General features: G+C 42.9%; 3 protein-coding genes across 7 annotated transcripts; 1 reads left to right on the top strand and 2 right to left on the bottom strand.

The window, feature by feature from the left end:
• Positions 1-20: 20 nt before the first annotated feature.
• Positions 21-3,941, bottom strand: NDUFB9 (NADH:ubiquinone oxidoreductase subunit B9). Its single transcript, XM_064396423.1, has 4 exons — positions 3,746-3,941; positions 3,420-3,612; positions 1,239-1,352; positions 21-264 (listed from the first exon to the last, which is right to left on the bottom strand). Exons 1-4 carry the CDS (start codon positions 3,925-3,927, stop codon positions 133-135), a joined length of 621 nt encoding a protein of 206 aa, XP_064252493.1. The 5' UTR covers positions 3,928-3,941; the 3' UTR covers positions 21-132.
• On the top strand, positions 3,835-19,730 carry TATDN1 (TatD DNase domain containing 1). Of its 4 annotated transcripts, none has more exons than XR_010349921.1 (13): positions 3,835-3,947; positions 5,221-5,286; positions 5,865-5,914; positions 8,268-8,331; positions 9,513-9,656; positions 9,757-9,799; positions 13,426-13,511; positions 13,617-13,657; positions 14,939-15,015; positions 15,688-15,758; positions 16,633-16,759; positions 17,248-17,314; positions 19,474-19,577. XR_010349921.1 is itself a non-coding variant. In XM_064396397.1 (12 exons), exons 1-12 carry the CDS (start codon positions 3,926-3,928, stop codon positions 19,574-19,576), a joined length of 894 nt encoding a protein of 297 aa, XP_064252467.1. In that variant the 5' UTR covers positions 3,836-3,925; the 3' UTR covers positions 19,577-19,730. The 4 variants fall into 4 exon arrangements, 2 of the variants coding, with proteins under 2 accessions (XP_064252467.1, XP_064252480.1); XR_010349923.1 differs by having other exon boundaries at positions 3,836-3,947; positions 17,077-17,314; XM_064396397.1 differs by lacking the exon at positions 17,248-17,314 and having other exon boundaries at positions 3,836-3,947; positions 19,474-19,730.
• On the bottom strand, positions 19,194-27,552 carry RNF139 (ring finger protein 139). 2 transcript variants are annotated; one of them, XM_064396386.1, is made up of 2 exons: positions 27,195-27,552; positions 19,194-22,289 (listed from the first exon to the last, which is right to left on the bottom strand). In XM_064396386.1, the coding sequence occupies exons 1-2, from the start codon at positions 27,373-27,375 to the stop codon at positions 20,479-20,481; spliced, it is 1,992 nt and encodes a 663-aa protein (XP_064252456.1). In that variant the 5' UTR covers positions 27,376-27,552; the 3' UTR covers positions 19,194-20,478. The 2 variants fall into 2 exon arrangements, with proteins under 2 accessions (XP_064252456.1, XP_064252447.1); XM_064396377.1 differs by lacking the exon at positions 27,195-27,552 and adding an exon at positions 26,816-26,904.
• Positions 27,553-27,943: the final 391 nt, after the last annotated feature.

Here is a 27,943-nt window from a genome sequence, read left to right as displayed (position 1 = left end):
AGAGCAGTGTGCCAGAAAAACACCTTTTCTATTACTTTATTTGGCTTTATTCTATGACTTTGAGGAGCAAGTGGTCATTGAGGTGCCACCTGCCTGCAGCACAGGCTGCTGCCATTCACACCCACGGTGCTCTCACATGGGCTGTTCACGAGGTCGAGTGACATGATGCCACCACATGGGGGGCAGATGCCCCTCCTTACGAGCTGGAGGCAAAGCTTCAGTTCTTGGACCATCAGCTGGAGTTTCTTCTTGTAACTGCTGAACCTAGAAGACGAGACACAGAACTGCTTTAGCACATTAACACACACTCTCACTTTCAGTGCCCAGGCAATGAGCAGAACCAAGAACCACTGGTTCTTCTCCATTTCCACAGAGGAGAACCAGAGGTAACACCTTTGGCTGACAGGTTTCACGTTTCCCAACTTTAACTTCCACTCAGTAGTCACTGCAGGCTCTTACTACCTAATCAAGAAGGAATTTATAGGAACAACAAGTGATTTACAAGAGAAATTACACTTAAAAGGTCATTATTTCTATGCAATTCACATCTACCACTACTCTGTCAAACAGGCTGAATTGTGCTGCTTTGGAAGCTGACAGATAATTCCAAGTCTGGACCAAGTTTCCCTGCAGTCAGTGAGTAGGAGAACTTCTGTTCCTGCACATCACCAGCATCCTCACATGCTTTCAATACCTGATTCTTGAAGCAGCACAAGTGCTGGCTGCCCCTGTGTCAGTTCCACTCAGGGTGCCATGTTCCATACAATCCAACTGAATCAAAGGACTGTTCTAAGAACACCAACTTCTTCCAACCAACTCTCAGTTCAGGGTGGCCAGAAATTAGTCTGAATGCCCAACTGATGACCACTGCAGCACATCACATTCAAAGCTGTAACCAGAAAGTGTCAAGAGCTCCACAGCAGCAGCAGAGGAATTCTCTGGTTGTTAGTCTCCTTTCATCCCACTTTGGATTTTTTTATTTCCCCACAAAACTGCTGTAACAGCTCTTACTAACTGATACAAGGCTGCAGGTTCAGCTTTGACTTCAAATTCCCTTCACAACCTCCAGAAGCTATAACAAATCTGTAGGCATTTTAGGTTGTTCCACACTGACGAGGGCCCCAGCACTGGAGAGTCTCACTGGGACTGTAGGACATTCAGTGATTTTTCCAAGAACACATCTGTGTCTCACAGGACACTTGTGTGCTAAAGAGACTTTGCATAGAGCAAGCACTGACCTCTCTGTCCCAGCTTTCCTGCTGCAGCTTCTTCCACTGCTCTCGTTTGGCAAAGTAATCAGGGTACATTGCCTTCTCAGAAGGGTGCCAGAAATCCAAGGCCCATTCAGGAATCTGTTGAAGAAAAACATGATTTAAAATACTGTTTTTTATATATGAAATCACACTTGTACACACATGCAGAAGAATGGAACACAAAGGCTAAAGGCAGTCTCATTCCTTAGGGTTTTTTTCCCACTTTGAACTACTACATAAAAACACCATTCAGGAGCTGCCTGACTCTCTCAAGGCACATGGCCGAGGTCAGAATTTTTCACACATTATCCTGACCCACAGGAAGACATCACAGTGACTTACATAAATCACAGCATTCCAAAACAAGTCCCAGGTCATCTCCGTTTACTCTAAACTTTTCAAAATAATTCCATCTGGTGGAAGAGAAGATGTGATTTCTTCCCTTCCTTCTCTCAAAGGCAGCAGTTTAGAGGAATCCTTCTCTCCAACTACTGATTTATTTTACTTGACAAAGACACAATATTACAGCTCATTTCTGCTTCTCTACAGCTACTAAGAAATGAGCAGTTTCTTAGGCCTTTAAGATCTTGAGAATGGTCTGACCTCTAAGACCTTCTGACAAGGGAAAATACCAAAATTTAGAATTTTGCAGCAATTAAAAAAAAACCCTAATTGTTTATATTGTAAAAAGAGGAACAGTGATTAAAAAATAAAATCCCACCAAAACTCCCAATTAAAAAAAAAAAAAGTTGCTCCAGTACCATCATACACTTAGTGATATCCACACTTTTCTCTTCCTGCTGTGATTCTCATCACAGAACAAAACTTTAACTGAATGGAAATAGCACAGCTGCTGAAGTAAATATCCAGCCACAGCAAGCTCCAATTAAAACCACCAATCAGCCTGAGTTCTAAAAACATTTTGGAGCAGCATCCACAATGGACAGTCACTGATACACAAATGAGCCAAAGCCTTGTGACAGCCATTCTGTTAAAATAGTTTTAGCCCATCAAACTGGAAAAAAGAAAGCATAACCCAGTCTGTGTTTCTGTATGAAGACTAATATTGACCATTTAGTGCTCAGCTGCCTTTTTTTCTGTCCAGATTCTCTGTCACTATTATCTCTACTACTACTCAGGCCCCTGACCTTGGCACAAGTTTAAGTAAGTCCTTCTCTTCTCTTTTCACTCACATATTCTTTATTCTGCTCCTGATAAATCTATGCCATATTTTTCTTTTTCCATGGCTTAATATGATAAAAGATCTGACCAGATCCAGTCTTGTGCCAGCACTTTTTTCAAATTTGTGAGGAAATGGGTGCATGCGGTCTCTAGGTCAGTATTAACTTCTAACGCATGAAAAAGATGATACCAATAAAGCAAAACCCCTGTGTTTTTCTACGGAACTTTTGCTTCTAAATAAAATAATCTGGATGTTAAATGTTAATAACTGTAAAAGTGCCTTGAAGAGTTTAAACATAAGGTTTTTATATCCAGGCAGTGCTTGTCTCACACAGTATCACACAAACTGCACGATCTGGCACTGCAGCATATGAAGGGAAATGGTAACTTGCACCACGACTCAAATGCTGGAAGAACCATAGGACTGAGTGAAGGGAAGTCCCCGACAGCCAAGGTGACACCTGACATGAGGAGAGGAACCAAGGCTGTGCCCGGGAGGCAGCAGAGCTCCCTGGGCACCGTTCACTTCCCCAGCTCAGCTCCAGCCCTTTCCTGTCAGCCTGACCTGCCACAGGGCAAATGATTATCCTCGGGGAAAAAAAGAAAATCCCAAAAGAACAAGCAGCAGTGTTCAAACTAATCAAGAAACCCCATTTTCCAGGACCAGAGCAGCTCCTCCCACACAAGCAGCAAGATGTTCACGGAGGGTGAGGTGACACTGCCGAGCCAAGCTGCGACCCTGTCCAAGCCGAGTGACACAGAACACGCTCAGAGCCAGCGCAGAACTCCCAGCATGAGTGGCACCCCGTCTTTTACATCTCGTATTTCCCGGCACTCACCTTGCACATCTCCCGGCACTCACCCTGCACATCTCCCATCTCCCGGCACTCACCTTGCACATCTCCCATCTCATCTCCCGGCACTCACCTTGTACATCTCCTATCTATCTCCCGGCACTCACCTTGCACATCTCCCGGCACTCACCTTGTACATCTCGTACCGCTCGTAGGCAATGCCCCCGGGGGAGTCGGCGAACACGTACGGCTGCGGGTGCTGGCTGGCCCAGAACTCCTCCTCGCCGGCCTTCAGCAGCTCGGTGGCTTTCACCATATCGTTCACATTCTTGTTCTTGTCGAACCGGTCCCTCAGGAGGCAGGCGAAGTAGCGGTACTTGTCTCTGCGGACAGAGGTCATGCACAGGGAGGAGGAAAACAAGCGCCTCCCCACCCCGGGCCCAGCCAAGCGCGGGGCCGAGCGCCCCGACGTGCGGGCGGCCAGCACTGCCCCGTCCCAGCTCCCCTCGCCCTCACCGATGGATGCACCAGGACTCGAGGTGCCGCAGGGATTTCTTGTACAGCCGCAGCACCTTCTGCTGGTGCGTCAGGTACGCGGCCATGGCGCCGGCTCCGCGGGCCTGCCCTCCGCGCGGGGCATGCCGGGTGGGCGGCGCGGCCCCGCCCGCGCTGCGGCCGAGCGCGCCCGGAGCCGCCATGAGCCGCGCCAAGTTCATCGGTGAGGGATCGGCAGGGATCGGGGAGGGGTCGGTGAGGGGAAGGGAGGGGAGGGCGGGGGTGTCTGTCCCCGGCCCCCGCTCCTCGCCCGGTGCCGGGCTGAGGCGGCCGCACTCCGTGAGGGGCCGCGCGCAGCGGACGGGGCTGCGGGCTGTGCTGTGGCAGCGCTTGTGGCAGCCCTTCATCCCGTGCTTGTTGCCTCCTGCTCCAGCCCCTAACCCAGGGCTTGTCCCAGTCCCTCAGGCCTATTGCAGTCTCCTAGGTTTGTCCCAGGGCTTGTCACTTCCCACCCCAGTCCCTGCTTGTCGCCTCCCGCGGTCCCTCTCGGTGTCCCGGTGCATTAGTCGTGGTTGTTTCTGATTGCATGGAACTGGCGTGGGTGAAGATGTAAGTATTTTTAGAAAATTCGACGGAAAGCGCATAAATAACTTCAAAAGGTCAGTTCATGTGGAAGCCCTACGTGTTGCAGCGCAGATGAATATTTCCCTGGAAATATTCTTCCGGCTGGAATCCCCGCTGGCAGCTGCAGAGGTGCCTGTTCTGGAGCCGGCGTTCAGGCCTCGGCTGCGGGGCCGCAGCGCAGGGCAGCGGTGGGAGCCGGGCCGGGCTGGGCTGGGCTGGGCCGGGCTGGGCTGGGCCGGGCTGGGCCGGGCTGGGCTGGGCCGGGCCGGGCCGGGCTGGGCTGGGCCGGGCCGGGCTGGGCTGGGCTGGGCTGCTCCAGCCGGTACCTGCATTGCAGGTGCCCTGCCAGTGCCCTGTCAGTGTCCCGTCAGTGCCCTGTCAGTGTCCCGTCAGTGCCCTGCCAGTGCCCTGTCAGTGCTGCCGGCGGCTGGGATGGCCCAGGGATGGCACTAGGAGGGAGAACAGGCAGCTCTTGGGAGGCATTCTGCTGCTCCCACCCGGGAGGCTGTATGGGAGATGCTTCATTTTCCCTTCTTTAATGCTTGTTTGCATGAATGTGTGTTTTCACGTGAGAAGCAGATTTGCTTGTAATAAAAAGCGTATGTGTGTTCACTTTGGTGGTTATGAGGGCATGTATAATGCACTCACAGTCTGAAGTTGCACAGAGGGAAAAGTTTAATTTTTCTGTCACTTCTAGTAAGGAGTAAGCTTTCAAGTTATACAAGTAAGCTTATGCTTAAACATTTTATTACTTACTAATGTGCTGGTTGAGGGTTTAGATAGGGTTTCTATTGTCTTCCCTAGCTGATTAATATTCAGAATAAAATACAGAACAGCTATAACTTCTAATTTCTATCTTTGCTTTTCCACAGATATTGGTATTAACCTTACAGATCCTATGTTCAGAGGAATCTACAGGGGAACACAGAAACATCAAGGTAAATATTCCTTTGTATCTGCTGGAAGACAGGATCCCTTTAGCTGAATGAGAAGCCTCTTGCATGCCAGAACGTGATGATAGGGTTTCTTTCGTCTCCTCCTTATGTACTTGGGCTTAAAAAGAAGGCCTGACTAAATAAGTTGTATACCCTAACCAAAATGCATTGTCTTAATTGCTTATTACATGCAGGTAACTCTGCTTCTGGAGCAAAATGGACAATTGCTTATCTAGTTAGGATTGGAAAACTGATATGAGAGCTATGAACTGTGGTCTGTCAAAGTATTGCATTGCTGAATCACAGTTACCAATTATAATGTGGGGCTTTTTGTTCTTGTGACCTTTAGATATGGATGTAAAAGCAGAGAGCCTTCGAAAGTATGTGGAAAAACTTCCACTGGCTTCTGGATTTAAATTGGATGTCCAGTTACTACACTTTGTTATTGTCTTATAAAGATTAATTAAGTATGGTTTAAAGATTTAATTATAAAAATTTTGACTGCATGAGAATTGAAAAGTAGTTAAACTATGCTGTAAAACCTCAGGTTCAATTCATGACATTTTTATGAACTTTTGCAGATGACTTTCTGGATGTAATAGAAAGAGCAGTCAAAGTTGGCATTAAAAAGGTAATTTCTTATAATGAAATGGCATTAAAATTTTAAGCTGCTTTCCAATATTTGGTTGTTTAGTGCTCTCCCACTAAATGTTTCTGGTTGAATGGAGAATGCAGTAACTTCCTTCAGTAGCACAAAACAAGTGTTCTGTGCAGAGCATGGTCTTTCCGTTTGCACAGATCATTATTGAAGCTGGTTGTTGGAGTTCAGTGATATTGCTGGTGATGTGGATGTAGAAGTTATTTTGTACAGTTTCAACAGAAAGATATTCTCCTTTGACCTGCTGCAATGAAGTGGTACATAATTTCCATGTTGTATTATAGGCAACCATTCCTTTTTCCTTATATTCTGTGTGGCTCTTTAGAGAGTAAATCCCATGAGGAGCAGCTGTGGGGGCTGGGAGTTGTTCAACCTGGAGAAAAGGAGGCTCAGAGGAGACCTTATCACTTACACCTCCTGAAAGGAGGCTGTAGCCACGGGGGGGTCAGTCTCTTTTCCCAGGCAAGAAGTGACAGGAGAAGAGGAAATGACCTCAGGCTCTGCCAGGGGAGGTTCAAGTTGGGCACCAAGGAATAATTTCTTCCTGGAAAGGGTGGTCAGGCACTGGAACAGGCTGCTCAGGGAAGTGGTCACCTTCCCATGGAAGTGTTCAAGAAACAACCAGGTGTGCATACTCAGTGCTCTGGTTTAGTTGACAAGGTGGCAGTGATCAGTCAGAGGTGGAACTCAGTCATCTTGGAGGTCTTTTCCAACCTTAATGATTCTATGATTCTTAATCAACAATTACTGCTGAAGATCAAACTCTTCTGACTGAGGTTTTCAGATATTTCTATATGTAAAGGAAATTGGGAACTGCAGAAGAGCTGGGAGTGCCCAGAAACTCTTCCAGCTGAGACACCTGCATGTTTGCTGGTAAATACTGGCTTACATGTATTAAAACAACATCATTATGAGAGAATTTTCACTCAGAAGATGAAATTGGTATTTCCAGCAGTACATCACATTCCATAGTTTAGCCTGTCTCCCTTTCTCTCTAAACTGAATAAATTTTTGACAAAAATACGAATTACCATAGAATACAGTGCATACTGTCACAAACTGTTCTACTGCAGTACTAAGGCTACCTGATTAGAAATAAAGAAGTAAATGCTCCTGTAGCAGAGGAACAGGTATATTGGGAGTTTGTTGAAAAAACTCTCATCTGGAAAGAGTGGGAAATGCACTGGGAAACAAAAAAAGAAGACTAGTGATGGAGAACTTACCTCACTGCAGCAAATACAGGAGTGAGGTCACATTTATATGTGCTGTATGAGTGCTATTTAATTTTTATACCACCCTCTGAAAATAAGTGGCATTTAAAAAAATTTATAATCAAAACCAGATTAGCTGCATAAGTTTCTCAAGATGCACAGTGGACTGAGAAATGTTATTCAGGAGTTCCTGCCTTTAGCTGTTCTCAGTCTTGCTACTGGCCTGTACAGTGTTAGAAGCCTGTTCAACCACAGATTGTTCCTGCTTGCCTAGAACCTTAATCTGCTGATAGAAAGTACTTTTATTTTTCTGTATAGCTGCTGCTTTATAATAATTTTTGGTGAAGTTTTGTTCTGTGTCGTGTATGCACTGAGCCATTTTCAGCTTAACATTTCTCAGTCTTTGGGAAGTGTCTGTCTGTCAGTCATGAGTGCCCTGGGAATGTGGGAATGTTTGAGCTGGTGCTGACAGAGCCTGCTGGATAGCACCTGCAGGAAGAGTTCCCAAACCACTGCAGACATGGCTGTTACAATCTATGGTGAAATGTTCTGCAGGTGGTGGCTCAAAAAGTACACTATAGGCAGCAATTCTCATGTGATAACTTTAAGGTAAAAATAAAAGATCAGAGATGGAAGTTCATAAATTTGTAATCCCAGCTCTGATACAGACTAGTTTTTTGGTTTAACTACTTACTCCTGTCTTGTTTTGGGTCTTTGGGAGTTTATACTTTTCCCCAGCTGTAGGACAGGGAGAATATTTGTAAGTATCAATTCTTGAGTGCAAATACAGTCTTCAGTCATTGTGTGAGGCAGCTAATATTGCTGCAAATTGAAGTATTTTATTCCTTCAGTGATTTAGATTTTAGCTAATGCTTAGCATACAAGATATTTGATTAAGGGAAAAAAATCATATTTTGCAGCCTACTATATTTACTACCTCCTGAGGACCATTGTGGTTTAGTGCTGATTTATGAAATCTTGTTATATGTATATGTATTAGTAATTGTAGTCTGATGTTCTCTGTCAAGATCCTTCCATGTATCTGAGTGTTTTCTTAAACATTCTGTTTCAAGTTCAAAGAACATCCACACTAACAATTCTTTTCTTGTTTCAAGTTTTTGATTACAGGTGGAAGTCTAGAAGATAGTAAAGATGCATTGCAGCTGGCACAGACAAATGGTATTTTCACTTTAAATTTACATTTTCAGTAAAGAAAAAACCTTCTCTGCTCTCAGAATTGAGTTCAAAAGGACCTGCCTCAGAGGTGTTTACAGACTCTCAGATTAAAATGAGAAATTACATTTCAGAGTGGGATGAATGCATTGTGTATGAGTTTGTGTGTTGCTCTTTAGATCCCTGATGTTGGAAGGAATCTTTTCCTGCACGTTCTATTTCTAAATAAAAATAGAAATTATAGAAAATTTCTGGAATAAAAATATTGATACAAGTTTCTGCTCTAGAAATAAGAAAGTGTTTACATGTTGTGAAATATATGGGGTTTGTTGGCTTTTGTTTTTTACTCACCAACCACTTTGACCAGCTTGATCAAGAGAGGTATCTTTCTTTTGATCATTCCTTTGGCTTCTCCTTTCTTTTCTGTGAAAGGACAATGGCTCTTCTTTTTTCTTTAGGCAGATTTCATTCGACTAATTACTTGAATATGTATTTTAACTAAAACACATGATAAAGTACTGTTTGCTAACAAAAACCCTAAATAATTTTGGTATGAATGAACTCAAGGAGATAATTTGGTCCAACCCAGTGTGCCTCCCCACTCAGGCAGGGCTGGCTTGAACATCAGGGCAAGTTGCTCAGGGCCTTACCTGTTCTTTCCCTTCCCCAGTGCTTTTACATTTAGCAGAAATGTTAGTATTGGCATGGTAATCTAGATCAGATACTTGGGTGAATCAGGCAGGTGTGAGCTCTGAAATTCTCTAACACGAGGGGCACACGAGGAAAATACTCTCTGCAGTTCCTACAGCTGGGATAACCTGATGCACTTTGAGCAAGATGTATTTCTAAATGATCTCAAGAGGTCTCATCCAGCTCCAGAAATTGCATGATTTGTTGGGAGCTGCTCCACCAGAACAGATCAGCTCTAAGCTGCAGTTTTGGAGTACACCAAGTAATGTGTACTAAAAGAAGATGTGTGCACATGCCCCCACTGGAGATACTGTCTGACATTTTTAAGGCAGAAAATGCCTGTCTAGTGAAATTATCACTTAAGATAAATATGGTCAAAGGGAGTTTTCTTTTCAAATTGTGACCAATAAAAAAAACCTCCAGAGGCAGATGTTGTCTATACCTTAAAGAAATTTTCTTTTTTTTTCCTAAAACCTTCTAATACTCTCTTGTTTTAGATATGTTTTTCAGTACAGTTGGCTGTCATCCTACTCGCTGTGGAGAATTTGAGCAGGGTAGCCCTGAACAGTATTTATCTGAATTAAAAAATCTGATTGAAAAAAACAGGACAAAGGTAATAGCAGTTGGAGAATGTGGCTTAGGTAAGTGTTCTCTTACTACTTCAATATTTATTTTTTCTAGACATATACTGAAAAAAAATCCTATAATACTAAATGGGGTTTTTGTTCTTTCTCTTTGTAGATTTCGATAGATTAGAATTTTGCCCAAAGGACATCCAACTCAAGTAAGAAACTTTTGATGACTGTGAATTAGCTTGTAGCAATTTACAGTAGAGTTTTCTATCTTGTGTTCTGCGACATAACATACTGTCACATCTGGCCCTAAAATTTGCAGGGTTGGGCCCAGAGGTTTTTTGGGCAGAAATGGGAATTTAAAGAAATATGCCTACATTCAAGTAGTGTGATGTGCTAAATTTTGCTACCTCCCTGGTCTTGACTTACGCCAACATGTCTTTTTCTGTAAAACTGACCAGAAATTGTGGATTTCTGGGTGTGAGAGATGTTAATTCTTGCTAATAGTTAAGAGCTCTAAGAGAATTACAGGAAAAAACCCCATAAATGCAGTGTATTAAAGAATTGGGTTGTTGAGTGAAAGGCATGAGGACAGGAGCAGAACTGTTAAAAGCAGTGGTAAAAGTAATGGGTAAAAAAGAGCTTTTAGTAAGGAAGGTGTTAGCTGGGAGCAGTTAATGGAGAGCTGGTGGTAAAGGAAATCTCAGGAGGTGCAGCATAGATGCTGAATGGAAAGAAGCTACCACAGCCCCTACAGTCAGCCTGCATTCTTCAGTTGAGAACTCTCTGCAGAGGGAACTGATTGAAAGATACAGGTGATAAATGCAAATAAGATGAGTGGTTAATGAATTACATTTGCATGTTACTGTTTTGAGTAAATCAGTCACTGGGGGGCAGTGGTTGGTTGTTTTTTTTCTAATGGCTGCATGTTAGCAGTAGGAGGATTCTTCATAATGCTACAGACCAACAGTGAAATACTCAGCAAAGGGCACAGGACTTTCTGTCCTGGTAGAATTCAGTGTGTGTGAAGTTCAGCAAAGCACACCTTAGAGCATAATCTGTTTCTTTTCTGTGGCAAACTAAAATACTGATGGAGTATCAGATTTTAAGATCCTTGACTGCCTTGATGTCAGAGAGAGAAAAAATACATATCTCATTTCCTTGTCCAATGGACTGCAGCTGAAGAGCTGTGGTGACTTCTAATTGGATGCACTGACATTGAGTTAAGGAGGGAGATGACAGGCCTGGTCAGTGAGCTGAGCAGAGCAGGCAGAGTGTGAAATACACGGAGCCACTTCACTGCTTTTCAGCTGCTCAGGAGTTCAGGTGCAGCAGCCATGGGGAGGGCTGGCATGCAGCTGCACAGTTCCCCCACAGAAGAGCAGTATGTTTGTTTCCCAGCAAATCTCAGGCATGACCTCTGTTTCATTTAGTATTTAATCTACATTTTTCTGGTTAGTTATCCCGTGTTTTCTTTTGGATAATTTTCACCTGTACATTATTTTTATGGGTTTTTTTCAGTTTAAAAGTTAATAAGAATCTAATAAAGATGAAATTTCTTTGCTGTAGTGTTCCTAACAACTTTTTATTTCAAAAATCTTCCCCATTCTCAGAACTTTTCCAAGAGAAAGCAGTGATTTGAATGGTAGTAAGATGAAGGTATTGCCTTCATATTATGGTGAAATCCCCAGTAAGCATATAGAAGTTTCACATCTGCTGTACTACATGGGATAATCACAATATCACATGTACCATTGCTCAAATTAATTCAGAAGTGTTTGTTTAGAGATCTACCTCAGCAAGGTCAGTTTGCTTTAGCTCCTTTAGTGTCTTGATCCTGTAGCATTTGAACGGGATGGTCAAAACTAAGCCTGCTCTAAGGAACAGGTTGTTCCTTAAGCACTGGAACTTGTCAGGGTTAGTTTCCTACTGAGTTATTTTCTTATTATTCCAGTCACTGTATGTCTGGTTTCATCATGCTTTACCAGGGGTTGGGGTTTAATTTTTTTTTTTTTTTAATTATTATTTTTGTCTCTTCAATAACTGCCCCATCCACCTCCCCTTTCTCTGACAGGCCAAGGAACAACATTAGTTGGGCTTTGTTGTTGCTTGGAATGGAAGAAGCTTGAGTTATATTTCCATTTGCAGGGACACTAAACTTGGTACTTTCAAGGGCTCTACCCTTCTCAAAATGAAATGGAAATTGGCCAGTAGGTTATTTAGGGAGCTTACTTGCAGTTCTGTCTCTGAAACCTCTTTCCCATATGAAATAAGTATTCTGTTAAAAAGAAAACTGACACCAAAAATCCAGCAATTGTAGCTATTTAATCTCAAGAGCAATCATAAGTTGCAATTAACTTATATTTAGTCATACAAGCTAAACTAAGCATGATATCTAGATAAAGAAGATTCAAAGAAGGTGTAATGCATTCTCATGAATTTTCATGTCCGTTTTCAAGGTTACAGCTGATTTGTTTAACCTGTTTTATCGCAAAGATTTGCACTGATTAAGAGGAAGGTAACTTTGATCTGAGAAATATCAATTTGTAATATATGGAAAATAGTGAAAATGACATTAAACTAAGTGACCAGTTGCATATTTGTTCAGGGTCAGTTTTTTGGGTTGTTCTTTTTTTTTAGGAAAATGTAAATCAAACTAATGGTTTGCTGCCCTTTCCCCCGATTGATAAGTGGCTCGTGCACATCAGTGTGTGATCACTGGAGTTTCCCTTTGAAATGGGTGTGATAACTGATGGTGGGAATTTCCCCGTGCCCTGGACTGTGTTTTAACTGCTGTTTTAACAGCAGCACCTCAAGAAATCCAGTATGTGCCTAGAGCCCCAGCCTGCTGGGATGGACAGTGTTCACCCAAGTAGTAGCATCATCTTTCAAACAGCCTGAGGACACTGAGTCACCCATGCACTGCTGGCCTTCTGCCATGCTAAAGTTCTTCTGCTGTGTTCCCTGGGTGGAGCAGGGCAACAGGGATGTGGAATGGTAATTGCAGAGCTCGCTGCTAATGACAAGCACAGGTTCGTTCAGTGCTAAGTTGTTTCCTTTGGCAATTGCACTGGGGAGCCTGGCTACCTTCTTACCTTCCTTCTGCCCACATTCCCGAGTCTCTTCACAGGGTGGGGCCTCCCTGTTGCCACCCCATCAAGGGCAGCTCTGAGGAGTACAAAGTTGGAGAGGGAAAAGGATCCAGGAACACAGAGGGAGGGAGGGAAAACACGTAAAGACAGTAGGCAGAAGTATGATGTCTAATCTGGTATTTGTTCCACCAGGAGAGTGGATTGTTACTCACAAGTCAGCAGCTCTGCTGCAGTTTGGCCACTGGAGGCTGTAGAAGCCTGCACAGTGCTCCCCTGCTCACCCTCATTGTTTTTATGAGGGTTTCTTGAAATAGTAGCCTCTGTGTCATCCTCACTCTCCCATTCCTGACATTTCAGAACTTTGGGGAAAGAACAGTCAGTTCCTCTTCCATTAAAAATAAATAAATAAAAAAAAAATTAACTCCAGCACCCACACTACACAAGAGTACGTGCTCTGCATGTATACATATGGATTCTGCAGTATTCTACATATACATTATGCAGTTCTGAGGCTCTTGGCCACTTACTTGGTACCTTACTATGGTCTTCAAGCATAATCCTAGCTGTGGCAATACACATGGGAAAGAGATTCTTTTAAATCCTTGCACAAATAAGAACTTTTACGTAGCAAATCCATTAATTCTGTCTTTAGCTCTGGAGGACAGAAGCTTGGATTAAACAATCTTTTACTGTCTTTATTTGCTCTTACAATGAGTTTCTCTTTAAAGGTGAATTTTATTTTGCAGGTATTTTGAAAAACAATTTGACTTATCAGAACAGATGCAGCTGCCTATGTTTCTGCACTGTAGAAACTCACATGCTGAATTTTTAGGTGGGTTTTGTTTGAGAATTTCACATTTAGAGCAAATTCTGAATATAAAAATATTCTATATTCATCTGTTATAAAGCTGTTTTATATTTTTATTTCATTTCCTAGACATAATGAGAAGAAACAGAGATAGAGTTGTAGGAGGGGTGGTAAGTATGGACTTGAGTATAGCATCCATTTTTCCATGCATGTGTTGTCAATATTGTTGCTTAATATGCAATTTCTTGTTTGTCATGGAATCTGCATAGGCTTCCTGTTACGTCATTTAAGCCTTTTACTATTTTTATTTTCATTGCTTATTTGACAGGATTTTTGCAAGGTAAGAAGATAGGCTGAGAAAAAGCTCTGCAGCTGATGTGAACAGTTGTTCTTGGCCTGCCAGCAGGACAGTCTAAGCACCTCATAATTGACATTGGCCTTTTCCCAACTCCTCAGTGGCTGTAACTGCAGTGCATTCAGACCACAGACAATTTAGATGCATGTTCCCAGTGGAAGCCATAACCTCAGACATTTGCTTCTGACCTGGACATCGTTTTCAAATTAGATCCAGATGGAACTTTTGATTACTTTGTCTTTAGATATTCAGATCACATTTTTTAATTCAAAAGTCTAACAGGAAAAGCTTTGGGTGAAATGGGAAGTCCAGAAATGCTTTTTCAGGTTTCCATTATGACTAAATTTTTCAAAAGTAGTAAGTGCTTGTGATTTTAACATGAGACACCTCCTACAAGAATATTGCAGTCCCCAGTTTGTCCTTTGTTCCCAGAAAACCCCTCCCCATGCTCAGTGCTTTGCATGTGTAATGTCCTATGTAGTGCTGTGAAGGCTCTCCTTCCTTCCTCCCTTTCTTTTTTCCTGCACAGCCAGGAAAGAGGGGAGAAAGGAGCAGGCATCTTCTGCAACTCCTGTCCCTGTCACAGCACAGGGAAGCAGAGCAGACAGTCTCTTTGCTCCACTCAGGCTGAGAAGATGCAGTTCCCAGCTGCATTACACTGTGTAACTTGTGACCCTGCACTTTCCTCTCTGGAATGACCAAGTGGACTGTCTTGCTAGTTCCACAGGACTGTCACCTGTGGAGAATAGAATGCTGCTATTATGGTGGCCCTGAAAGGAATACTGAGGAAAGAATCTAAAAATTCAGCATGCTCAGGATTACTTCCTGAGTATGATCTCCCAGTTACAGGGAGTTCCAGGGCCAACATATTTCTCACTGTTAAAGTGTGGTAACCACTTCCAGTGCAGCATTCAGGTGACTTCAGCCTGAACTTTGCTCAAAGTCAGAATCAACTGAGCCATGTCCCATCTTGATGTTTCTAATGATGTGTAATGCATACTATTGAAGGTATTTGATGCTAATAAAAGGTAATACATACTTTGGAATGATTGGAGTTTTAATAAAAGTGCATTTGTATTATATTTATATGTTCTAGGTACATTCTTTTGATGGCACAAAGGAACAAGCAGCAGCTCTAATAGATTTGGATCTTTATATCGGAATAAATGGCTGGTAAGTTCTTCACAAGAAATACAACTGCTTTAAAATGGCAGCTGTAGTGAACTCATTGCTTTCTTTTAAACAATGAGGTCAGGTTTTCAAAGCTCACTAGACCCTTAATCATCTGACAGATTTAGAATTGCTCACATTAGTCTGTTAGCCATCAAAGCTCTTGCAGCTCGGTGAGCTAATCAATGTCCACTCTCCTACCCTCAGGACAATCCTTGTTTGTAATTAAATAAGGCTGTTGAGCATGGAAAGATTCCTTCTGAGGAGCATTTAAAAAACAGCCTGACCTTAAGTTGCCTGTCAAATGCTGAAGTAATGCAAATGTAACCTGAGTGCCTCATGTCCTGGTTATGCAGTTTGGATTCTCAGCAGTCACCTGGCCAAGTGCCAGCCAGCACCACTTTGTAAGGTACAGAGGCTGTCACCAGGCAAGCAAGGGCAGCCAAAGGGGTTCTGCAGCTTACTGGCATGAGATGGCTTCTCCCACTAACTCCAAATTTGTTGTTTTCTGCACAGTTTTAATTTACAGGCAGTATTGTTAAAAAGGGAAGCAAATTTTATTAATTAACAAAATTATTTAGGAAGCTGTCTTTGCTACAAAACACTTTAATGGGCACAGTAATTACTTTAATATGCTTTTTGCGGTTTTTTTTAACCAAACTCTAAATTTTCTAGTTCACTGAAAACAGAAGCCAACTTGGAAACACTGAAATCAATTCCTAGTGAACGATTAATGATAGAGACTGGTAAGGTTTTATATCTTGGTCAGTTTGTGACAATGGGCAATGAGATATACTGGTGTAGCAGTCACAAAGCAGAATCAAGACCTAAAGAATTCAGAACAGTGGCTGTTTTCTTTACTTGAGAAAGCAATTTACAGAACTACTCCTTTCCAGCCTTCTGCTGGAAGGAATAAGCTGCTGTGTCAGTTCCTGACATTGCAGGGGAAGATGAAAAGGACAAATTGACAACTTAGATTTTTTTAATGTACCAGAATCCTGTTTAAGTATCTTTTAAAATGTAGCTTGCTGAAGATGTGCCAAGCACAGGGTAATGGCTATGAGTTAGCCACTGGCAGCAGTAATGGCATTTGGAAACAACTGCTCTTTAAATGGAATAGGTGGAAGAATGCTTGAATTCCCCTCTTAGCCCACTGAGCAGTCATTTTAATGGACTGACTGGGGATGTTGTGTTTTCTTTTTTCATGTTCAGTTATCAATAACTGACAGTGACAAACACAGTATTTATTTTAATTTCTGACTCTTGAGAAAGGAAAATTGCAAACTGCTAAATCCTTAAATTTATTTGCATGTGAAGTACAGACCTGTTATACAGGAGTTTCTGTGGAATGCATGCAGTGTATCTGGCTGTCTTTGTCATGTCAGAGGAAATTAGAGTTATGTATTATTATTGCTGATCTTTTCAAGTGTAAAATCCTGAAGATAATGGTATAAAAATCCAAGATGTTAAATTGCCCCAGATCTCTTACATTTCCTTTTGAGCTGGAGGTCGTTGTTGCTGGAAGGAGATTGCAGGAGCTTTTGTCTGTAGAAGTAGTTCATCAAACTATCTCATGCTATTCTGAAACAATTGCAGTCCTAATTCTTTTATTCAAACTAGATGCACCTTGGTGTGGAGTGAAAAATACTCATGCTGGATCAAAATACATTAAAACTACATTTCCTACAAAAAAGAAATGGGAAAAAGGGCACTGCTTGAAGGACAGAAATGAACCCTGCCATATAATGTAAGTGTACCATTGCACTCTTATTTTAAATACTTCAACTCTGACATGAAAAAAAATAGAAAAAATCCCAGTTCACTAGTAATGTAGAAAATAGAAATCAATTCTAAATGTACTGAAACCTGTGCAAGGTTTTGCTTTATAGGTTGTGGAAAAAATGAGAAATCTGAATTTTCCTATGCTAGCTATTGTGTATGTACAATGCTCCCTGAAACTGAAACCAGTACCATTTTTATTTTTTCACTTGATGCACTGTAGAAGAGCTTAAACCCTCTGGAGTAACCTGACTTGAATATTCATTTCACTCACTTGTTGTTCAGGTAATACTTAAAACTGATCCAGCCTTGGGGATCAGGGGACAGTCCCCCAGGTGGGACAGTGCTGAGGCACCAGCAGTGCCTGTGACATGAACGGCCACAGCATGCATTTTGTCAGGGATGTTTCTTCCTTCTGCTGTTATACTTCAAACAATCTGATCCTGTGAAATTCAGATATGAATGACAGCAGCCAAGATCCAGAGTAGTGAAAGAAAACTCCAGGGGCTTATGAACAGAATTGGTAAGCACAGACAGTTTTCTGCCTCCTTTCCACACAGTTCCTCACAGAAGCGTGAAAAGCAGGAAAATGTGTAATTGTTTTAGTGAAAATGTTTAGTTATCTGCATTAAATACCATTAATAGATGAAATACTGAATTTTCAGAATTCCCTGTCTAGATTTTGCAATACTGCTCAGGATAGTATTAAAGATCCAGGTATGCAGTAAAGTGTCTAAACAAGAATTCATTTGAGAAGTGAAGGGAATTCTGATGCTTTTTGAGACATGAAGGAACTTGGAAAACCACTGATGATGTGAAAGCACAGTTTAAGCTTACACAGTGACATCTCCTAGTGTTCAGATATACTCAATGCAATTAGGTCAATTGTAATACTCGTTGAATTTTTTTTTCTTTTAAGTGAAGAGGACACATTAGCACAGAAGGCTTGCTTCAGTATTTTAAGACTTTCTAGGATCAGTCCATGATTTTGGAGTGGGGGAAGAGATCAATAGAAAACACTCTTCTGATCACAAGTGAAGGGGCTCTACTGCTACTGTTTCAACCAGCCCACATGTCAACAACACCCCCACATATTTGTCTGCTGCCTTAGTTGTAGATTACAGAAATGTTTCAGAAACCCCCAAACTCGAAATGCACAGTCTGTTCTGCATAGATACAGAGTGCACAAATGCACTCAAGATCATTACACAAATGCTGTGCTTTGGCTTTTCCCCTCTTTTATGGAAAAAAATATTGTTTGGCTCAATCTTTGAAATTATTATCCCAATAATGTTCAGTATAAGTTGTTGAATTTCTAGAACCTTTTAAACACTAAGAAAAATGAAGAATGGTAACTGATAATTGGTATTTTGTGACTTCTCAAGTAGCAAAATCTGGTGTGAGGGAATGTTACTCAGTCTCTAATGGGGTCTTTAATGTTTCTGGTATATATACAGTTTAATGCAGCTCAGTTGGCAGGAGGAATTTTCCATTTGTCTGGTTTTGGTGATGCTGCACACCTTTCAGTTTTGATAGTGATATTTCTGCTTCATATATATATATATATATATATTTAGAACTACTCCCCTTGGAAGCTATTTTTTTAAAAGTTTAGCCACAAGAGACTTCTCTTTTCTCCTTCACCAGTTTCACATACACAGTGTCACAGTAACACACAGCCTTCTACTGCATCCAAGTGAGGAGAGATAAGTAAGCCCTCAGTCTTCTTGGGTGAAATTCTTTCGTATTTGTTACTTATTTCTGTGTAGGCCTGATCTCACTCTATCTCACCTGGAATAGCCTCTTAAATCAAGAAGCTGTTTGGCTAATTCTGCATCTAGGAAAATATTTGCAATAAAGTAATTATTAAGAGCAACTTCTACACTGTCTTTCACAAAAAGAAGTTTAGCTATTGCCTCAGCTTAGAGGCAAAATCCAAAGCCCACCAAACCTTACCACCAAGCTTAAGCTTCTTACTCTTCAAAGTATGACACATCTCTGGAAGGATACAGAATATTACTTTTTTTTTTTTTTAAAGAATGACTGATTGATACAAAATCAAGAAAGCAATTGCAGAGAAAAGGTTGTGGCTTTGTTTTAATCATGTTCATGCCATTTCTTATGCCTCCTCTTCCTAGCTTGTATCAAGGCCCTGAGCCTTTTTTGAAATTGCTCATTTAATATTTACTGCAAATACCTGGCCACATTAATCACAATTAAGCTAAAGAATGGGGAAGTAGGAGTAAGTTACTTTGGCAGCACTGTGCTCTGATAAAGCTGTGTCTGGAATTTAAGATTTACCGTAGACCAGTCTATTCATAGTACAGCTTCAGCCTTGACAGGCTAATGAATTTTTCTTTGAAAAATGAAGATCATTGATAAAGACACCCACAAAATGACACTTCCTTCAAAACAGAAAGCTGTTTAATTACCTCCAAACAAGAGTCAAAAGACCAAAGAGGAATCTGTACCAGTAAGCAAACCAGTGTTCAGTGGAAAGGAAATGGCAGTTAGTAACTTAAAGTGAAGCTATTTGCATATCTGAGCACCCTGCCCTATTGCTCTTAGTGTAGGTTTTTATTCCAGCTTAATCTTAGGGAGTTGTACATACACATGCAGCAATCTGATGTACATTCTGAAGTACTGGGTTTCAGTCTTCTAATATAAATCTTTCTTTTTTAGTCAAATACTGGAAATAATGGCGGCAGTAAGAGAAGATGACCCACTTGAGTTGGCCAATACTCTATATAACAACACCATTAAAGTCTTCTTTCCAAATATGTAAAGTTGTTTTTCTTCCATTTATTCAGCATAACTTCAGTAAAGATATTGCAAAAATTTAAAAATCATCATTCCTGCAACTTTTAATCAATGGAAGCCAGTGTGTAGTGGGTTTGGGGTTTTTTATGTTACAAGATTAAAGCTGCTTTTGAAAAGGTTGTCTGCATTTGTGCAGTTTCTCAGCCCTGTTCCCCTTTCATCAAGATTCAGGATCCACTTCAAGGCCAGGCCCTGCCTGTAACTCCATTTAGCAGTGGAGGCACAGGATGAGCACCAGGCTGCTGCATTCACAAGTAAAGCACTTGAAGCTACTGCTGGCAGTTCAGGAGGGTCGGACACGTCCATGGCATGCGCTTTGCTGCTTCACCAGAAAGCTGAGCACTGTCGCTATAGCATTTTAAGTCTACCAACCTAAATTTCTTTTTGTTTTGTTTTTAAACACACAACTCACTAGTTTTTTGCAATAAAGCTCTGCTAATACTGAATTTGTAAGTAAAGCTGCTTTGGCTCAGGCTTTCATTTTCCGAGTTGACTGGCTGAACAGTCTGTTTTCACCAGTATTTTTCATTTGCGTCCAGAAGACATTGATTGGGGATTACTGGTATACAGTCTTTGGCACAGCATTATCACTACATCAATTAAAGAGTGTTTTTCCAACCATCTTAAAAATGTGAAAACATTTTATTCCATGTACAATAATGTACATAATTTTAAGGTGGTCATGAAAGAGACCAGCAAAAATTAGAGGTATATTTACAGTAGCACACACCACAGTAAACAACCACCATTCACAGACTCAACATTGAGATACTGCTGTTGTGCTTAAGTACAATAACTACAAAGTGATACTTTTATTCTGTTGGAGTCAATCTTGAACAAATACCTCACGGCTTAGTAAGGGAGATCCTAATCACCAAGAGAGTTAGAGTCAACATTAAGAGTCTCATTCAAGTGCTGTGCCACACAGTCGCCATCTTCCTCATCACTATCTGAACTGTCATTATCTTCATTTAATTCATTTTCAGCATCAGCAGCTTCTTCTGCAACCCGTACAGGATTTTCATTTGGTGCTACAAACCCATTGTTGTTAGAGATATTGGCATTTTCTTTGTCCTCAATATACACTTTCTGATGGCACATCGGGCACGTGTCCTGAATGTACAGCCACTTCCGAAGACAAAGTGCATGGAAATAATGGTTGCATGGAGTAATGCGCGCAGAGGTGGTGAACTCGTGGTAGCAGATTGCACAGACATCGTCGATTTCGTGTAACCGAGCTCCTTTCACCTCTGGAAGCGAGTTGATTTTCTTCACAGCAGTGCGGCGGTTTATAAAAGTCTTCCAGCCATTCTTGGCTTGCAGGTAGATGTTGAAGTACGCGTGCAGACACATCATGCAAGCGCGAATCTTGCTTCCAGATTCAAAGACCATCGTGTAAGCTCCATTTCCAAACATGATTACTCCAAATATAAACTCAATAATATTGCCAGTTGAGCGAACATAGTAGACATAATCGTCAAGTTTTTCCCATAGCACATTATAGTAGCCATCAATCATAAACAATATATAAACAGTGATAGAAACTATTACTTTTAGGCAAAGCTCTACACAGAACGCTGTGACTGCAAAAAGCCAAGTATTTAGTGCATAGTGGTGCCAGAGGATGTAACTGAGCAGAACTGGAAGAATGAAAAGGCAAGCGGAGACAAACAGTACAGGAAAGTGTCTGCGGAACGATGACACGTGGGAGGCACTGAGGGACATCAGCACGGGGTCTGTCATTCCATGGATAAAATGCAGGACTGCGGTCAACAAAAGGCACATGTTTCGACTCAGGCGAACTAATCGTTCCTCTGGTTTCAGTCCACTTAAACCAGTCTGCAGAGCCAAAATGAAAAACAAGACGGGTGCTACAAACCCAAGCCTTTTGTCATCCTCATCAGTTGACCCAATGAAGGCCAGGATACCGAGTCCCAGATAATGCGCTATTGAGGAAATGACGGCACTCATGCCCAACACAGTTAAAGTAGAGTCACACCCACTTATGATCAGGCTGCAAAGCAGTTCCCAACAGTTATCCCACGATATCAAGAAGAATTTTTCTTCCGTGTTGTTTTCAGCCATCTTTACTACATAAGTTAATACCACAGCTTGTGCTGTAAGTCTTGTTAGCCAAAAGACACGCAGTACAGCTGGAAACCGGATCCTTTTCCATGTATCTTCCATCAATAGCTGTAATCCATAAATACGATACATGTGCCTCACCAGCAGATAAACGTATCGTACCGAGTAATAGAACCACTTCATTTTTGTAGCTAAAATGGCTGTGGTATTTAGTGTCAGAACTAGGCCTGAAATAAAAACAAGTACTTGCCGGACATTTAAAGGTAATTCAACAACCAAGCCAATTACAGGAATAAGTATATCCAGGATGATGAGTTGAGAGTATATGGACTGCATGTTTAGCAAGGTAACATATCCAATTCCAAAGGTAAGCTGAAGGATGGAAAGTGCCATCCATAGCGAAGGTCCTTTATGTGGGAAAATCTGAATTCCGAATGCAGCTGTGTTGTAGGCACTGTAGAAGTTTATGTGCAAAGCAGCATAGTAATTCACCAACACTGAAGTTGCAGCCAGCAGAAATGCTGAGGTGATCATGTAGAACTTGAAAAGTGCTCGCTGTTGTAAGACCAGAACAACGCTGGATACAAAGACACCTAAAACCAGATTGAAATAATTTAGTTCTCAGTAGAAGTTCAACAACAGATTTTAACCTATTAGCTCTGGAGCTACATTTATTTAATGTATCAGTTCCCCATTAGTCACTTGTAACTTTGCATTACCAGCGGTGCCCTTTTCAGAGAACAGGCAAGAGGACGAGTTAATCTCTGCATTTAACATCTGTGCACCACAGCTGTGATGCAAAGCCACTGCAATTACTAATCACAATTACTATGAAGTTTGTTGCAGTTTTAGACTAGAATAGTGACAACTCCCAGCCTTTTACCCTCAGTCCTGAAATCCAGGGGTAGATGAGTTCTAAAAATAAACAAAAAAAACCCCAACAGATAAAGCATCACCTTCATAAGCAAAACTAATAAAGAATAAATTAATAAGATGTAGTAAGTCCCCTAATTCACTTGCACTCAGCTACAGCTGTGCAAGTTAGAGTACTAAAGATAAGTAACCAAAACACTTTAGTTAAACTCTTTAATGGGAAAATAGTGAAAAATTGCTGTAGTTTGCTGTGGGGAAGGCAGTTCTATTTCCCTTCAGTTTGCTTTTATTTCTGGTGAGAGTGGTGACAAAGGTCACATGAGGAAGACCTTCCACAGTATACAGCGTTTGTGCACAGAATCCAAAACTGCACCAAGTGCCTCTTTGCCAATGCCAGTGCAAACTTGTCTGTCGTGTTAGAAGTCAGATTTAGTCCTTGAAATTCCTGTTTGCCAACCTCTCCCTCATACTGACCATGACCACATCTGGACCATGCCTGGGAAGTCTGCACCTTCCTATAAGAAATCCTATCAAAGCAACTGCAGCATTGGGAGTTTGGGGTTACATGTCCCTGCAGTAAACTTCTGTAGTGTAAATTATGAATTCCATCACGGTACACTACATAGGTAAGGGGTCTGCCCTAAGAGGTGTTAAATTAAATGGCACTTAGCACCAGATTAATTTCCTTAAACAGTTTCTTTTTCAGGAAACACATTGCCTTTGTTTTGGACTTCTCAATCAGCATCTACTCCATGCAACTGCTTCCTCATCCAAACCAGTTTGGAGAGATTTCAATCTCTACAACTTATATTTGATTCTAAGTTGCTTTCAATCTCTGTACCAATGAAAATGACCTCAAAACCAATGAAATCAAGAGTAATCCTTTGCTGCTGGAGGACGGTGTCGGTCTTTTCTGACAATTGTAGTTTAGGCCGTTCTAAATCCACCACAAATAAGTGTTTTAAAAAAAATTAAGCCATAGCCTCTTGATCATGAGAATAAAATCTTTGTAATAGCATTTTACTTTTAAAAAAAGCAACAACCAAAAAAGCAAAACCAAACATACAAAAATATACAAAAAAAAGGAAAAACTACCCTCAGATCCTGGAGGATTGAGAATCAGGGGGAGGACCGACATGAACCAACTGCAAAAGGCAGGCTACAAATAAAGTTATGAATTTGCCTGAACAATATTTCTTGCCAGTAGCACTGGCTGGTATAAACATATTCTCCTTAATTAATCATTAACCTGGTAACCTTGTGAAGTGGACTGAGGAAAAGCCTCTATCAGTTTTCAGAAAGCCCCTTGCATCGTAGCTCAGTTCTTCCAGGAAAAACTGACTATTGGTTCTGTGCAGCACTTTCTACAAAATAAGCTTGACAGTTGCATTGTCATTTTAACCACCACAAACATCTTTAGGAAAGCCAATACTGCTGACGAGTTTGTAGCCTTTGTCTTTTCTCAGAAGGCACAGAAAAGGCTCACATGCCTGTACAAGGTCGTTATTTATGTAATTCTGATCATTTGAGCCAAAGGAGATGCATTTTGCAGTAAGCAGGCTGCTCTGAAACACGCCTTAACAAAACCTATTTTTGTGCCTTGCAGTGGCAGTAACAGGCCTGTATTTAGATACTGCAGGTCATCTTAAAACACTGACGTTTCACATGCAAGACACATCTCTAAAAACAGTACAACAGTGAGTCAATAGAGCTCGTCCTACTGGTTCCTCTGAAGAGGCACTAACACAAAGTACAGCAAGTCTCTGTTAAGACATATAGGGGAAAGTCAAGAGTCACTGAAGGAGACTCAAAAGACCATAAGAGGTAACAGATCTCAGAAGGGACAGTGAGCACTCCTTTCCCCCATCTCCATTTATGTCACTTAGTCCATCTCAACACGAGAAGACTTTGCCCTGCCCTGTTCCCATCCCCATTTGCCCTTCAAAACAGTAAGTATTTTTCCATTTTCCCTCTTCTAGGAAGTGCTGCAGTTCCTCCTTTGATAAGGTTTGTCTCTCTACTTGTCTTTACTATTTCTACCTGTGCCACCCCATTGCCAGCTGTCCCAGTACTGCCTCCAAACACAGCACTGAACCAAACCACGCTACACTTACTTTAACTTCTTGTGTTACAATCAATGTCTCTGTCTCATTTTTTTCCTTTAAATCCTGAAGTTTTTCAGTATCTTTATAGCAGCCCACCATTTAGGATTCGACTTTCAGTCATGTACAGGGGACAATCACTTTTACACATCAGCACTTCATTCATGTGGAACTGCCAAACTATTTTTCCCTAGCTCCAGTCATTCTATTTACTTCCACATCTTTCTGCAGACTCAAGTATTTATAGAACCCTTCTAAAACTCAGTGTCCTCACTGAGGAGGGACTGCTGTCTGAGGTGACAGTCACACACTCCTGGGGGTGGTGGTTCTGCTGGAATTGAGATACTTAACCCAGTGCAAAGATACAAAAGGCAAACATTGTGCTGGGGACAAAGCAAGGTTAACCAAAAACACGAAAGAAAACGTGCTCCAGCTGTGGAAGTTGGTTCTGTGCCATGCATAACTCTCTTTACTTGAGTAGAGAGTGATGGAAGAATCAGACCAAGGAATCCTGCTGTAAAGCTTTGTAACACCCACACAGATCTCTATTAGCATTCCTGAAGAGCTGTACTCCCAGAATATTTCAGAACTGTTTAATGCCACCTCCAAAAATCATCAATCTCTCCAGAGCTTCAATCTTTGTGTCTGGTGGACAGATTGTCCATTTATGCTGTGCTATTGTGCTACAGGGGAAGTTTGGATCAGTTACTTCAAAGTATGCAAATGGTAAGTAAAAGGACATTTTCCCACTACTTAAATACAAAACAATCCAAAATAACTAGATCACTTTCCTAACAGCAGCAAAAACCCAACCCTGTAATCCTTAAATTCAGATGAGAAAAAAAACCTCTGTTGTCTGAACCACATGGAAGGTGTTTTAAGATCATCTTGAGGTGCCTACATTTTAATTTTCAGCTTTGGAAAGCCAAGAACCACAGACCCCTTTTCTAAATGTTCAAGATAAGTTTCTTGGCACAAAACAGTCCCAAAGCTTTTTTGCAAAAGGCAAAAATTACCCACTTCTACCCCCAACCCCGTCCAGAAAACTGTTCATACAAATGCAAACCTCAAAAGTGGCTTAATCTGTTAATCCCAGCACCATACACTTGAGGGACATCATTGAACAAGGCATCCACCACTCATTTACACAGGTGGGATTAATTCTGACACTCCTCTTACAGCATCTGCATCCTATGACGAAGGGCTCCTAAAATTAAGTTGGTGAGGCACTGCAATGTAATTTTTTAAAAAAGGAATTATCACTCTTAGCAATTCCATTAGTGTTGAACAAAAGGTCAAGAAAATGGGAAGCAGGGGGGAGGAGCCCCTGCTCCCCATACCCGAGGCACAGCAGGCAAAGGAGGCAACTTAGGGCCTCCTCAGCATCACTTCTCATGTGAGCATGGACCTCCCCTGGCACCCTTAACCAAAGTAATAATAACAAACATAAAACTTATAATAAATGTAAAAAATCAAAATAAAACACCTGCTGTGTTTTATTACATCCTCCCTTTGCTCTCCTCTCCTGCTCTCTTGCTATAGGTTATTGTTTACTTTTCCCCCTCTGCTCCTCCAATTGTGTGATGCAGTCACACCACACTTCTCACTCTGCACATTTCCTTTAACTCTCTCTTCTCTGCTTCCTGCCCCAAAAGCTGTACCACCTATTTCCTTCCTGTTTTTCTTCTACTATAAATCTCAAATAAAATCCATCTCTCTCGGGCCTGGAAAAAAAAAAAAAAAAAAAAAAAAAAAAAACCGAAACAACTTGATTTGTTTTGTGTTCTCCTTCCTGCCTCAGGATCACCCGCTCCAAAATGTGACACACAACAAGGTATCACCTGCACAGCAGTTCACCGAACGGGACTCCCACTGAGCCGAGGCTCTGCAAGAACCCAAGTTAACGATACTGGAAACAGTATCACCTCGTTATACCACTGACTTTCATCCACCGTGGGGAAAAAAAAAAAAAAAAGCTTGGAAATAACCACTGGCAAGTTTCAAGAGGCTTCTCTTTCCTCTGGGAACCAAATTCCCGGCACTTCAGAACTGCCGTTGCTAAAATAAGGCTTTAACAGCGTATTTCAGGAAGACATCACGCCATCCAAAGGGTTTAAAAAACCACATGAAAACCCTATACCCACTAAGTGACATGTCTTCCGCCTCGGAACCCCCAGAGTAGGAGGGGGGGTCACAGCCCCGAGCCCTCGCCGGCTCCTTGCACCGCTACGGCGGCAGGAGGGGCCGGGGGGACAGAGCGGGGGTTGAACCGGGCCCGAGCGGGGCACGAGCGGGCGAGGTGAGGATCCAGCCCGGGCAGAGAGGAGCCGGTGGGACGGGAATCGGGCACGGGGAGGACGGGCCGCGGCGGCAGCAGCAGCAGCAGCAGCAGCAGCCGGCGGCGGGCGAGGGGCGGGCAGCAGCAGCAGCAGCAGCGGCGGCCGCGCCGTGCCCGCGGCGCTGAGCGGGGCCGGCGGGGCACGCTCCGTGCCTCTCGGGGGGGAGGAAGGGAAGGTGTCTCACCCAGCAGCCGCAGCAGCGCGCCCAGCAGCGCGGCGCTCACGGAGCCGCCCGGCAGCGGCGCCGAGTTGAAGATGGCGTCGATGAGGAACAGGCTCGGCACCCGCAGCGCGACCTCCAGCCCGGCCCGCAGCCGCGGGCCCAGCCGCAGCTGGGGCAGCCGCGGAGGGCCCGGGGCCGCCATGCCCTGCGCGGGGGGGCAGGTGGGCCGCCTCTCTCCGCCGCTGGAGGAGCGGAGGGGGCGGGAGCGAAGGAAGGGAGGGCTGAAGGGAGGGAGGGAGGGCGGCCGGGAGCCGCTACCGCCCCGCGCCCGCCGCCCGGCGCGCCCGGCTCTCCCGCGCCGCCGCCTCCATGTTCCTGCGCGCGCCCGCGGCAGCGCCGCCCGCTGGCTCGGGGGCGGGGCCGCGCCGAGGGGGCGCATGCGCAGCCCCGCCCCCCGCCTGCCGGGGTCGATGGGGTCGGGCAGGGCGCGGAGGCGGCGGCGCCGGGGCCGTGACCCCGCGGCGCCCTGAGGGCTGCGACCCGGCTTTCCTCAAACACCTCCAGGCACCGTGACCCCACCGCCTCCCGGGGCAGCCCGTTCCAGCGTCTAATCACCCTTCTCTGAAAAACTTCCTGATGTCCAACCTAAACCTCCCCTGCTGCAGCTTGAGGCCATTTTCTCTCAGCCTGTCGCTGCTTTGGTGGGAGAATAGACCGACCCGCACCTGGCTACAGCCTCCTTTCAGGGGGTTCTAGAAAGCTGTACGATC

The sequence above is a fragment of the Passer domesticus genome, chromosome 1 (genome assembly GCF_036417665.1).
Source record: "Passer domesticus isolate bPasDom1 chromosome 1, bPasDom1.hap1, whole genome shotgun sequence".
NCBI classification, from domain to species: Eukaryota; Metazoa; Chordata; class Aves; order Passeriformes; family Passeridae; genus Passer; species Passer domesticus.
This window is presented reverse-complemented; position numbering and strand designations above follow the sequence as displayed.